This window comes from Saccostrea echinata, unplaced genomic scaffold, assembly GCF_033153115.1.
Source record: "Saccostrea echinata isolate AGI-Se365-2 ecotype Australia unplaced genomic scaffold, CSIRO_AGI_Sech_v1 ptg000016l, whole genome shotgun sequence".
NCBI lineage: Eukaryota > Metazoa > Mollusca > Bivalvia > Ostreida > Ostreidae > Saccostrea > Saccostrea echinata.
Genome location: NW_026889765.1, coordinates 15,292,272 through 15,307,163, shown reverse-complemented (window position 1 = coordinate 15,307,163; position 14,892 = coordinate 15,292,272). Strand labels below are relative to the sequence as shown.

The following is a 14,892-nucleotide window of genomic DNA, read 5'->3' as shown; positions in this document are numbered from 1 at the left end:
TGAAATTCCTCTCAGGGAGAGAGAACGCTAAAGCGATGCTTCTCAATAGCCTCGCCTCTATGGAGCGCCAAATTAGCATGCATGTGTATCCAAATACATGTAATTGAAGATTTCTTTGATTTTTTAAGGTATCGTTAGTTTAACAGTAATGTGCATTAAATCTTTTAGGACACTTTTTATTCAGTTTGTTCATCAAAATATACAATGTACATAAACTTAAATGTATACATGTTGCCCCTTTTTAATTTTACATTTAAAAATGTTTTTAAAAGAAAAATAAAACTCTTTTTTTAACTTTATTCTTTCTTTTTCAAGTTGAATAAGTGCTTTTTGTGTAGACAATATTGATTGCAGGTAGGGTGTATACAAAGTTTCACCGATCTATTATAATGAAGTTATAACGTGTATCACGCGATTCGTGTCATATGAACTCCATGCCTGTGTCACATGCTGAAGGACTACCATATTCAAAATTTACGAATGAAATCATCTTTAAAAAATCAATAGGATTTCAGTAAATGTAAAGGATATGCTCAAAATTTATTACATGAAAAATTCATTTTACAGTATCAATTAAACTAACAAACTTCGGAAGTTATGAACTTGAGAATTCTTATATTAACCCTCGTCATTATACTGGTAGTCCCTTTGAAGGCCAAAGCAGGTAATACGATTTCTAAAATTTTCATGAAATATAACAAATTATAAAAAATGACACAATGTAAGAAATATCACTATTGTTTGCTAAATAGTGTTCAGAATGACCTACTTTTTTTGTATATTTCAATCGAATCTTCATATCAAAGATCAAAATAAAAATAAGTCGCTCTCCAAGTAATTTCGTAATTTCATTCACACATCAGGGTTTACTGATTTCGAAACACCATCCAAGGACTGGTTTAATGCTCTTCTTCGTGACGATATTGACTGGAATTTACACAAAGGTGGGGTGACAAACTGGAAAACCGGTAAAAAGGGAGACCACACTACAGGAACCGGAAAGTTCCTTTTTGTTGATACTTCCGGTGCAGAAGGTGATTCTGCTTTGCTGGAGAGTAGAATTCTTCGTTCCACACATCAAGGTTCTTGTGTATCGTTTTGGTATCGTATGTCCGGTGAATATGTCGGTGTGTTAAAACTTCACAAAGTGGAAGTGGTGGGATGGAAAACTATTGAAAACACAATTTGGAGAAGAGATGGGCATCAGGGGGATAGATGGATCTATGGGAGGGTCACAGTTCCCTCTTCCGGTTCAAGACATTATCAGCTCGTACTTGAGGCTAACATCGGTAAAGGTGGCGAAGAAGTTATAGCAGTAGACGATATTTTTCTCGGTGAAAGCTATCCATGCCCTGACTTCCTGTCTAACGGAGGTACATTGTATTACATTCTTAGCATTAGCTGTTTTCGTGAAATCTCTCAGTCAAATTATTATAATCGCGCTTTCATTATGGGAAATATTCAGTCAATATTGACCAAAAAAAAATGTAAAAAAAAAAATGCTAAAAGAAAAAAGAAAAAGTTATAGTCTTTATATATCAATTTTAATTTTAAATCAGGAATAAGAAATAGCTTTATAGTGTACGCTTTCCATTTCAGGATTTCTTGTTGATTTTGAAACCAATTCAACAGCAATGCAAAACAAAAATTATGGAGACCATTTCGACTGGACTATTCACAGAGGTCGAACTCCAAGCTACGGCACCGGTCCCTCCCATGATGTAACATCCGGTACTGGTCATTATCTGTACATAGAGACTAGTGAGAAGACGACTGGTCAGAGAGCATACTATATTAGTAGAGGCGTGTCTGCCAGTCCTAATGGCGCCTGTTTATCGTTTTATTATCACATGCTTGGACGACATGTTGGAAAACTTATGGTTTCTGTCCTTGGAAGAAGTGGATGGGTGTCCACTGCTCAAACAATATGGAGTAGAACCGGAAACCAAGGTGATGTATGGCATTTTGCAGAAATGTCATTAAGCGGAAGTCAAACAGCACGGAAATATGACGTCATGTTTACAGGAATTGCCGGAAGTGGTTACCAGGGAGATATTGCAATTGATGATATCATGTTACAAAATACAGGAGCTTGTTAATTTAATTTCAATTTATATTTTTAAAAAAAATATATCATTCGTTCAAAAATTGCACGTTGCTCCCAAACACAATGATTTAACATACTGCAAATACTTTTGGGGAAAGCAAATAAAAGTTTGATATAAATGTCAACGTTACTATTAGACGAATTTCACATTTACGAAAGTTATTTTCCTTTGCGGGGTCAATCTGGGGTCAACCGGACACAGTTTTCCCTCTATAACATTACCAACTGTTGGGGGGCAATATCTCGCAAATTAGACCCGTTTGAATATGTGCATTATGTTTTTCATGTTGCTCCATACTAAGGCAATTCAGGAACGGATCAAAATTGTCCAATTCCGTTTGAAGGTTGAAAATCTTTACAGATAAATTTCAAAGGATAGAGTCGACAACGGGAGATAACTCTTAAGAATGTGAAATTCGTGATATACTTGGCATGTAATTTCAATTTTCAATTGAAATCCATTAACATGCATAAGTCTGTTGTTGTTCGACGCTGAGGGACGTTATCCAACTTCATATGCATCATTCAACTATTTTGTATTACTCGTTACTGTTAGGTCTCGCTTTCAATCGGTAATTCAAAAAAAGAAAAATTGACCACAGAATCTGAAGTATTCCGGAGTAGACACACCCTGGAATGCCATTTATTTTCATAAATATTTATTTGGTTTTAAGTACTATTCCCCTTGCTTTAACCTGTGGTGATTTAATTTACTTAGTTTTAAGCGATTATGAAGGGTAAAACAGAGGTTTTTTTTCTGTGTGTAATCCTTAATTGTGTGACTGATTCAAGATTTTCTTCTAATGCGATTTGAATGGTGTGAAGAATGCAGATTCTGTGTTTATTTCCATTTTAAGCGACTGATCCTTTCTGCCGCCCTAAATGTTAAAAGAAATATGAAACATATGGATTGCTTCTAAATTCATGAACTCTGGTGATTATAGCAAAAACATGCTTAATCGTACTCTGCATTTTCATTTTTAGCTCACCTGAGCCGAAGGCTCAAGTGAGCTTTTCTGATCACTTTTTGTCCGGCATCCGTCTGTCTGTCCGTCTGTCTGAAAACTTTTAACATTTTCGACTTCTTCTCAAGAACCACTGGGCCAATTTCAACCAAACTTGCCACAAAGTATCCTTGGGTGAAGGGGATTCAAGTTTGTTCAAATGAAGGGCCACGCCCTCTTTCAAGGGGAAGTAATAAAGTATTAGTGAAAAAATTAATAGTATCTTTTAAAAATCTTCTTCTCAAGAACGACAGGGCCAGGAAAGATGAAACACATGTGGAAGCATCCTCAGGTAGTGTAGATTTAATTTTGTTCAAATTATGACCCCCGGGGCAGGGCGGGGCCACAATGGGGGATCAAAGTCTTACATAGAAATATATAGGAAAAATCTTCTTCTCAAGAACAGCTAAGCCATGATTAGTCATATTTATATGGAAGCATCCTCAGGTAGTGTAGATTCAAGTTTGTTCAAATCATGACCCCCGGGGTAGGGCGGGGCCACAATGGAGGATCAAACTTTAACACAGCATTATGTGCTGATACTTTGACATTATATGTTGATACTTCAACATTATATGCTGATACTTTAACATTATATAATGATACTTCACCGCTTTAAAAATAGGTTAAACATCAAATGATGACCCCCAGGGGTAGTTTGGGGCCACAATGGAGGATCAAAGTTTTACATAGAAATATATAGGGAAAAAACTTTAAAAATCTTCTTCTCAAGAACAGCAAAGCCATGATGAGTCATATTTATATGGAAGCATCCTCAGGTAATGTAGATTTATGTTTGTTCAAATCATGACCCCCGGGGGGTAGGGGCGGGACCACAATGGAGGATTAAAGTTTAACATAGAAATATATAGGAAAAAACCTTTAGAAATCTTCTTCTCAAGAACAGGAAAGCCTTGATGAGTCATATTTATATGGAAGCATCCTCAGGTAGTGTAGATTCAAGTTTGTTCAAATCATGACCCCCGGGGGTAGGGCGGGGCCACAATGGAGGATCAAAGTTTTACATAGAAATATATAGGAAAAATCTTTTAAAATCTTCTTCTCAAGAACAGCAAAGCCATGATGAGTCATATTTGTATGGAAGCATCCTCAGGTAGTGTAGATTCAAGTTTGTTCAAATCAAGACCCCAGGGGGTAGGGTGGGGCCCAATTGGGGATCGAAAGTTTTACATAAGAACATATAGAAAAAAATATTTCTTCTCAAGAACAGAAAAGCTATGCATAGTCATATTGATATGGAAGCATCATCAGGTAGTGTAGATTCAAGTTTGTTCAAATGATGACCTCTGGGATAGGGAGGAGCCACAATGGGGGATCAAATTTTTACAAAGGAATATATGGGAATTTTTTTTAAAATCTTCTCAAGTACAACAAAGCCATTGGTTATATTGACATGGGAGCATCATCAGGTAGTTTAAAATTCAACCCCCCCCCCCCCCCCGGTAATCTTTTCAATACTGAAGTGATTTGTGCTTTTGCCTAGTCAATGTGCTCAGGTGAGCGATGTGGCCCATGGGCCTCTTGTTAACGGAAGACAGAGTGTGTCATAATTTTTATACAGTTCGCACACAAACTCCCAGAATAAACAGAAAAAGAGAAGGGGGATCGACCATGATTTCAAAGCAACCGTTTTCATTTTTTTTTTCTTCGTTATCTTGTTTTTCCCCGTTTCCTTTTTTTATTTAACTGATTTCTTTGCTTTTTTTTTTCTAATATTTCCTCCCATTTTTTTTCTTCAAGAATATTTTAATCACGTGCATACTTGAGTGTTTAACATAAATTATTTCCTTGTTTGATACGAAAGAAATGTAAGTTAAGCATGCTGAAGACTCTTGAAAATAAGGATATCTTGAAAAAGGCGAATTCCGTATAACGTAAAAAGACCAGAGTTAGTCTACAAAGACTCACAAAAGGATAGATATAACGTTACATGTGGTAATTACTAAAAATTGATGCAAATCACATCGAAACAAAGGTTCAATTTATAAAATTATAAATATTGTTACTATTCAGGTATAAAGTCGTGGATGCCATTGTGGAAACATACAACACATAATTATTCTATGCAGACACACTGTTATTCTTCTTCTTCCGTATATAGTGCAGGGCCCGCTCTGGAAAATTGTAGCACTTCCACCGGAATCTATACATTTATATAAGTTATCTCTTTTTGCCGGATAAAACATAGAGCTGTCTTATCAACATAGAGGAAATATGATTGCGAAGAGGTTTGTAACAAATGTAACAAATTTAAGTTTAGAAAGCATTTGATATTTGCAATCTTTATTATTATTATTATACTTTATCCAAAGCTTGAAAAAGTGAATGTTTCCATTTAGAAAACATCTTATTTTTCATGCGACGTGTGCAAGACTTGTTATCGACTAAAATTATAATAGACGATAAAAAAAAGGAAAAAAAAAAAGAAAGAAAAGAAAAGAGAAAGAAAATAGGCTTAAGTGATAGGAAGAAAATGAAAGGACGTACAAGAAATTAAGCACTGATGTTTCTTTATTTTACGCAAGTACTTTATGTCGCCAAATGGCCCTTAGACGTCAAATAGCGAGAATAATTATAATTCGTGAGAAGACGTTTGATCTAGAGATTTTACATGCATTTCAGCACCATAAAATTAAAAGCGAGTAATTATTATGGAACGCCTCAGCTGCCTTGTGTGGAGAACATTCATTATATGCTGATACTTTAACATTATATGCTGATACTTCAACATTATATGCTGATACTTTGACATTATATGCTGATATTTTATCGTTATATACTGATACTTCAACATTATATGCTGATACTTTGACATTATATGTTGATACTTCAACATTATATGCTGATACTTTAACATTATATAATGATACTTCACTATATGGTGCTTTAAAAATAGGTTAAACATCGGGATCGTGATACCAAAATCGTCCAAAACGCATGTAACTACGCAACGTGTGTGAGAAATTACATCAAATCAGGTGGAATATTGCAGGTTGTTCGACGTATACACGCCTTTTGAGGCTTTTCTCTGCTAAACATTTTGATTGTTGTTCACATTCATCATTTCACGGAAAGGACAAGATAGGCTAAGACCCCTTTTTGGCCCCTGGATTTGGATGTCATTTAGAATGATGAAACAGTTTATCAATAAAAACCTGTTGTCACCCCTGCCACAAAATGAGTATTGGTTCTAAGTTATGGGATACACAGAGGTCACAAGAAGGTCAGAAAATATGTCAATTTCTGAATTTTTTTCATTTTTATGCAAATTTTCGTCAATTTTACAGCACATTTTGTTTCAGAAAACAAAGAGCACAAGCTTGCCTATCTACCAAATTTATATATTTCATGCACTAGTATCAGATGCATCTTATGTATAAAAATCTCAGATAGGCAAGCTTGTGCTCTTTGTTTCCCGAAGTGAAAAGTATCTAAAATTTGACGAAATTCCACCAGAATTGAGGAAGTTCGGGAAAATGTCCTACTTCTGCACCCTCTTGTGGCCTCCGTGTAAGCTTTGAATCAAAATTAGGGCTGATTTTAAAACAAGCATCATTTTAAGTTCCTAACTACAAACTATCACAATTTCAACTGTCTTCTGATTTCTACATCTTATGAGGGGCCAGATTCGGTCATTACCATACCTTGTCCTTTAACGTTGTAAATATTTTAAAATATGTATGTGTAATGCGAAAATCTTTATAGGATGCTTCAATATGCATTTGTATTAATTCTTTTGATAAAAGTTTAGCAGATCCTTGAACTTAATGTTATAAATAAAAGTATAAAGTTTGTCTATTTTAAAAAGTTGGTAATTTTAAGCCGTTTAAAGGACAGTGGCAGTTATATGTGTGAAAGAGGTGCCCCCCCCCCCCCCCCCCAAAAAAAAAGAAGAAAAATGAAGAAAAAAGTAAGAGGATGAAAGAAAGAAAATTTTTAGAAAACTTTTATGTTCTTGATATTCAATAGAGAAAACCTGAATCTTGAGGAAAGCTTTGCTCTTATATATTCATTTTTACTACAAGTATTTTGAGTTTATGTTGTCATTAATATCCCCCTCCCCCCCCCCCCCCGAAATCTTTAAATCCTGTATACACTTCTGGAATGTGTTTACTGGCTTACAAGTTACATGATTATATGTATTATTGCGAAAAATAAATGAAGTAAATACATGTATTTTAATATGATTTCTTAGATGAATTTATACTGCATGGGGTATAATTCAATTGAAATTTAAGAATTTTTAGTAAAATATTATATTAGTTGTTTGGATGTTTAAATTTTTTTTTTTTGAGTTAATAACTTTATTATTTTTATTATTTGTTTTTTGTTTTTTGTTTTTGTTTTTTTTTTTTTGGAGGGGGGGGGGGGGTGGCAAGATTACAACTGCGTTAATATTCATTAAGTTCAAACTAATTTCATAAGCTCAGTCTCGGTGATTTTACAGTTTTCCAGAATGATCGCATGCATGGCATTGGATGTAAGACCAGCTTAAATAGTCCAATTAAAAATGCAATGGCATCTAGATTCTGGAAAAGGTTTTGAGTCATTGGTAGCCTAAATTACTATGTAGATGTCATAACCATGAAATCCCTGAACAACAACCCCCTTCCTATATAGCGATTTGAAAATTACATATAAAAGTGCAGAGCTATCGAGAACTTAAGTGCTGAAGCGTTTTCCTGAGGCCGGAACGACCATGCAATATGTGTGTGTGTGTGTGGGGGGGGGGGGGGGGGGAAGGTATCATATTATGGAAATTATTAATCTGTCCTTGAATGCTGAAAATAAATCAGTATGTCCTCCACTGGGATGTCTTTGGCGTGGTGGTAGCCCCACCCCTCTCCCCAAAGAAATAGAATTTTCGAGTTTGGATCTTTAGACTTTTTTGTTCAGTGTATATTGTATGTGAAAATAAATAATCTGTACCTGGTCGATCTAGAAAATGAATAATCTCTCATTTACGTAGTGACATGAAAATAAATAATCCGACTCGAAAAAAAATTGCACTCCCAAACGAATCAGCTTTGTCCCCTAAATTGTATTATTCAATTTTGATGTCCTGTACCATCCTTGATTTAAAAAAAAAAGTTTTATTATCATGAAGAGTTCCTGAACTTCTAAATATCTTAAAATTTTCGCGCAGTACACGCGCTTTTTGCAAAGCTATCTTTGTTTAGTTCACTCTTAATATGATACATTTACTCTATCCCTTTCCAAATACACCAGTATATTCAAAACTGCTCACACGTGCCCCTTCCCCCTTTCGTCCCATCAATTTGCCAATACATGTACATATATATACACCAATACATGTGTACATGTATATACACTAAAACTATGCAACTGAAAACAATTTTGTGGATTTTTTCTCTTGTTAAAGAATTTTAGTATGACAATCCCGATGTTTAACCTATTTTTTAAAGCACCATATTGTGAAGTATCAGAATATAATGTTAAAGTATCAGCATATAATGACAAAGTATCAGCATATAATGTTATAGTATCAGCATATAATGACAAAGTATCAGCATATAATGACAAAGTATCAGCATATAATGACAAAGTATCAGCATATAATGTTGAAGTATCAGCATATAATGTTGAAGTATCAGCATATAATGACAAAGTATCAGCATATAATGTTGAAGTATCAGCATATATAATGTTAAAGTATCAGCATATAATGAATGTTCTACACGTAAGGCAGCTGCTGCGTTCCATAAATTTTATTTCGCCAGTGATGCTTCTCGCGAAATTACGCCATAATTAATTTCTCGCCTATATTTCGGAATCTACAATAATCAAAACGAAACTGCTCGTGCAATGCCATCGTCGGATACCCACGGTTGATCTCTTACGCATCACCCGTGGGCAATTGCAAATCGCTGATATGCCGTCGTAAAATATGCTAATTTGTTGAGTATAGACAACCAATCAGAAAGTTGGAACTATTCAATTTTGGAAATACATTTATTATAGTTTGCTAATTATGCTAAACATACTGACGCCCGTTAAAATGTGCGAATTTTGTCTTAAAACGATTAAAAACAAGTCGTACAGGTCACTGGTATTAAATACCAGTCAGAAATTATATGGAAATACCTTTCCCAAACTACGAAATGCATCGCTGAGTGGATTGATTTGCAATCGGTGTGTTAACTACGGAAAAGTTTTTTCCCACTGCCGAACATACACACACAACGTAAACTTTGATTCGTTGATTTATTATCGCGACTCTGTAGCGCAGCCAATCAAATGACCCCCGCATATGAATTACATAAGACGATTTATAGAGAGTTTCCCACTGGTGATGAGTAAAAGACGAAATCACCCGTGGGAATCCGACCATGATATATAATGCGTTATAACGACATAGAGTACTCAGACGTATGCCGTAACTAGTACTCACAACTTTATTCATTTTAATGTTTGTTTGTTTGTATGTTGTTTAACGTCCCTCTCGAGAATTTTTCACTCATATGGAGACGCCACCACTTGCCGGTGGAGAGCTGCAATTGTGTCCTATACTCATCACTTACGGCCATTGAACAGTGAGGGATCTTTTTCGTGCCAGCACCCACTGCGACACGGGACCTCGGTTTATACGGTCTCCATGTCCCACAGTGGGATTCGAACCCGCGACATAAGGATCAACTCCTTACTTCGCGACTCTAGAGTAGACGCTCTAACTACTGCGCCACGCGGGCGACTTATTTATTTTAATGTAATAATGCTTTAAGCCTGGAATACATGTAAATTTGACCTCTTACATTGTATCAATAGAAAACTAAAATTAGAAAATCTTGCGAGTACATGTAATACTTAGAAATTTCTGAAATTTTATTTCTCCCCACCACCCTTCCCAAAAATAAAAATATAAAAATTTAGCTTATACTGTGCAGTAATTAAATTGCTAACGGTATATAAATTTATGAGAATTTTGGAGAGTTGTAAATAGAATTTTTACTGAATAATAAATCACGAGATTTCGTTGTGGTATCGAGTTACGTAAGTTTATCAAAATACGATCGTACATTATTTTAAAAGGTTTTTTTTTCTTTTCATAAGACAATTTATTATGATACATAATTCAAGAAAATATATTTCTATTAAAGCACTAAGAAATACGTAACTGGCGTTAGTTATAAATGCCGATCACGTCTTTTCAAGATATATAACTTAGAGTTTATAGAGAAAGTATTGATAATCCTGAATATGGCTTGTGTTTACGTTGAATGTTTGCAATACGTACACTGATTACAGTATTTAGTTACTTACTTCCCTATGTAGTGAATATACGCGGTTAGTCATTTGAACATTCTCAATGGTGATAATGAACAGTTCTACTTAATATGAGCTTGAATAAATATAAAAAAAAAAGGTGCCGAAATGAAACAGTAGCAGATCAAAATTTGGTCAGCCCATGTACATGTAACTACACGTCAAATAGAAGGCAAGTAAAGTTTCCTGTGTTAGAAAAGGAAGTCTCAACATAAAACTGCCTATCCATTTTTCATCGTGTAAATTACATTTTAATTTTTTTCTTTTTTAAATATTTATTATTTTTTTTTTAAACTATAAAAATAAAATCAATAAGTCAAGGTAAAATAAAAGTGTTTTCTTTGCCTTCACATTTGATACCACTATGTTCATATGTATATGCTTTAAGAGGGTACGTCTTTTAAGAAGTGATTCACTTATCCGGACGATTCATTTATCCGGACGATTTCGTTGGGGACGGAGGCGTCCGGATTAACGAGGCGCCACTGTAATACTTAAAAATTTCTGAAATTTTATTTCTCCCCACCACCCCTCCCAAAAATAAAAATATAAAAATAAAAATCAAGTGTTTTCATCTGAGAACTTAACCTTTAATGTCAGTGAGCATTCTGCAAAAGTACACGTAAGATTTGAAGAATATCTATAAAGTAGAAAAATTAAGTCTAAAACCTCATTTTTTTTAAAGGCAGGGATAGAAGGGAAGAAAGATGAAAACGAAACTCAGTTGGAAACCGAGCCACTTGTACATATATCTATGTTTCTTTGAAATCATTATTTTAGGAAATAAGTATAGCATTTGTATTTAAACATATTTTATTGAAACAAAGTCATTGGGATTGGACACAAGTTATACGAACTTAGATTGTCCTCTCCAACAGAAAAAAATGACATATACAAATACACGTACAACCAACAAATGTACAATACCAAACAAGAGGCTCATGGGTCACAACGCTCACCTGAGTAACTGTGGCCCTGCTGTACGTCACCAGATTTCCACCTCAAAATACTCATTATGATCCCACACTACCCCAGGGGGCCATGATTTGAACCTGCAATTAATACCCCAGGAAGCTTACTCATAAGATAGGTTTTTCTGGCCCAGGGGTTTTTGAGAAGAAGATTTTTAAATATTTTTCCTGTATGTTTCAATATAAAAGTTTGATTTCCTATGTGGCCACACCCTACCCCTGGGACCATGATTTGAACAGCTGAAAATCTACACTACCCTAAGATGCTTCCCCGGGGTTCATGATTTGAACAATTTAGAATCTACACTACCCCAGGATGCTTTCACTTAAGTTTCAGCTTTTTTGGCCCAGTGGTTCTTGAGAAGAAAATTTTTATAGATTTTTCCTATATATTTCAATGTATAACTTGGATTCCCTATTGTGGCCCCCCCTCCCCCCCCCCCGGGGGGGGGGCATGATTTGAACTTTATACTAACTTTGGTTAAATTGGCCCAGTGGTTTTTGAGAAGAAGATGAAAATGTCAAAAGTTCACAGACGGGACGGACGGACAGACAGACGGACGACGGACAACAGGTAATCAGAAAAGCTCACGTTTATAATTTCAAAGCTTTCAGCTAAGGTGGGCCAAAAAAAGAGAAAAAAGTGCAAAGAAATAAGAAAGGAAGGGAATGGGAGTGCAAGGAGAGAAGAAAGGTTGTAAAAGATACAGAATGGTTACGCTGGTTATTCATAAAAATCTTTTCGATTTTTTAATATACTTAATTTATGTACGGCTTTAACAATGTTGATATTATTTTGTTGACCCAAGTATGGATCTCCAAAAAGAAGTATGTCAAGGTCTATTGCTCCTTTGTTATTTATTATGATGTGAAATAATTCTGTTCCTACTTCAGCATAATTCTTACAGTACAGGAAGAAGTGTTCAGTGTTTTCATTGATATATCCACAAAAAGACTGAGTGTTATCTGAAAGACTAGCCTTAAACAGATCTTACTTAAGGAGACTTACATCATGTAAAGTATAGCACAAATTTCAAATTGAGATTAATTAACTAAACAGAACACGAATAACAAAACAAACTTTTAGTCACACTAGTCTGTTTTACATATAGATAAAAAGATGGCGTCCTCAAATTTGAAGCAAGGACAACATTACCTGGAATGTGATATTTGTCACAATCCTGTCCACTTTACATGCAAAAAATGCGCCGTTAGATTATGCAGCGCATGTGTAGAACCTCACATGCTTACCCAATCGAAAAATGGCCATGATATAGTAAAGTATAACGCACAAAACAAACTCGAGGGTGGAGAATGCCTCATCCACACCCAGCAAAAGTGTAGCGCCTTCTGCAAGACATGTGACATGCCTATTTGTGTCATATGTTTATCATTCAAGCACAACACACATGAAACTTACGATTTATCTGAGAAAGCCGACACAGTATCCCAGTTTATCATGAAAGAAAATGAACGGCTTCAGTCCATGCGATCGGAATTGGAGAAAATTCTTGAACATATCGACAAACGATCGGCGGCACTTCCGTATGTCTATAAACAGACAAAAAATAATATTTCATCCCATGCTAAAGAATGGCATCAGGAGATTGATAAAACAAAGAAGGCAATGTACAAAGACCTTGACCAAATGCAAGAAAAACATGCTGAGATCTTATTGAGTCAGAAAAGAGAATTTGAGGAGATGCTGAAGAAATTGAAAAACCTAAAACAAACAGTCTTCAGCTTAGCAAAATCCAAAGATCTTTTAGGTATGATCAACCTTAAGCTTGAACTTGAAAATCAGCAGGTGCCAACCTTTATAGAAGAAATCCGACCAGCATTTTTTCAACCTTTTAAGTTCAATGAAAGATTGTACTTCGGTTTTATAGAGACGCAAGAATCGCAAAAACTACCTCTTGGCGATCTAACACAAAAACATCAAATCTCCTCACCACGACAAGCGCTGAATGTACCTATAGTCCTGTCCGTCTTCGATGCAGGGTTTCAAGCCGACCAATACACCAATAACCGGCTGTATGACATGGTTTCTGTCGATGATGACAGAGTGTGGGCAGGAGGAGAGAGAAGTGAGCTCAGGCTGTTTGATCTCTTGGGACGTCTGCGCGACACTGTTACAATCACAGATAAGAGTATGTACTTGACCCTGCATGAAGGACATGTGGTGTACACCGATAGAAATGACAATACCTTAAATAAGATTATAAATGGCAAAATTGATAAGTTGTTCTGTACCGGGGACTGGAAACCTTACGGTATCACCTGTAACAAGACAGGGGACTTTCTGGTCTGTCTCCGAACATCAGACTCCAAAGTCGTAAGGTACAACAGTTCCGGTGACGTGCTACAGGAAATCCAGTACGACTCCCATTACCAGTCTCTGTTTAAGCTTCCACTTTACGTGGTGGAGAATGGTAATGGCGACATTTGTGTAGCTGACTGGGATAAAGAAGCCGTCACAGTCGTTGATAAGTTCGGAATATTCAGGTTCTCCTTCACAGGGAACAAAATATCCAAGGAGAACTTCAAACCTAGCTCCCTTACCACAGACAGCATGCATCACATCATCATCACGGACTTTAAATACAGCAGGATTCACATGCTGGACAGGGACGGCCAATTCCTTAGGTACATCACTCCTGACCAGGGGATACAGAGACCACGCGCCGTGTGTGTCGTTAGGGAGGGAGAGTTAATGGTGGGGGAGTGTTTAACGGGAATTATCAAGAGAATAAAGTACTTACACTAGGAGGAAGTTTGAAGATACGTGTGTAAAATATTTGCACGAGTATGATATGCGAGTTCGTTATTCTGATACCTTGATTTTTGTTTCTTTCTGCTGACATGTATGAACTGGCTAAAAACCATAAAGTACATTTGTATTTTAGTTCGAACTTGATGAACAAATATACCAATCAATTACCGGGATATCCTGTATTCTTTGAAAATAAAGTTGAATTTGATCTTGATTTAGATTTCTTTTGGAAACAAAATCTGCATGTCTTAAAGTGTTTGTGTTCGAAACTCGATGTGGAGAAATAAGTAAACACGTTTATAATCTAAAACATACTACAATCAAGTAAATGAAGAGGTTGGCTCACTAACTCCATAAAATGGCCCTGTTCATGTATACCAATTAACTGACCAAGTCCCAATGTCCCATTTCGAAATCAATGTAAAGTAGAGACGTGGTGCTTTCACTTCCAATAAAAAAATTCCCTGAGAGTCCAAGTATTGAAAAACAGACTTTGTGAAACTGCAATGTTCTTGAATTTTGAAGAAAATGAGTGAATTTGAGAATCTTTAACTAATGATAAAAATATGAACTCACACTGCGATCCAAAAATTTTTTCATGGATTAGAATCTTCTGAAACAGTTCTTTCATAATATAATTAAACATTTTAGATCAGAGGTCGGAGGCTATGCAAAATATCCAGAAACAGCTGACACTTTTGGCCATTTTTTAAGAAATTTTCAAGATTTGAG

At 35.6% G+C, this 14,892-nt stretch overlaps 1 protein-coding gene across 1 annotated transcript; it reads left to right on the top strand.

The window, feature by feature from the left end:
* Positions 1–12,507: 12,507 nt before the first annotated feature.
* On the top strand, positions 12,508–14,163 carry LOC133188677 (E3 ubiquitin-protein ligase TRIM45-like). Its single transcript, XM_061324179.1, has one exon. It carries the CDS (start codon positions 12,508–12,510, stop codon positions 14,152–14,154), a length of 1,647 nt encoding a protein of 548 aa, XP_061180163.1. The 3' UTR covers positions 14,155–14,163.
* The last annotated feature ends 729 nt before the right edge of the window (positions 14,164–14,892 follow it).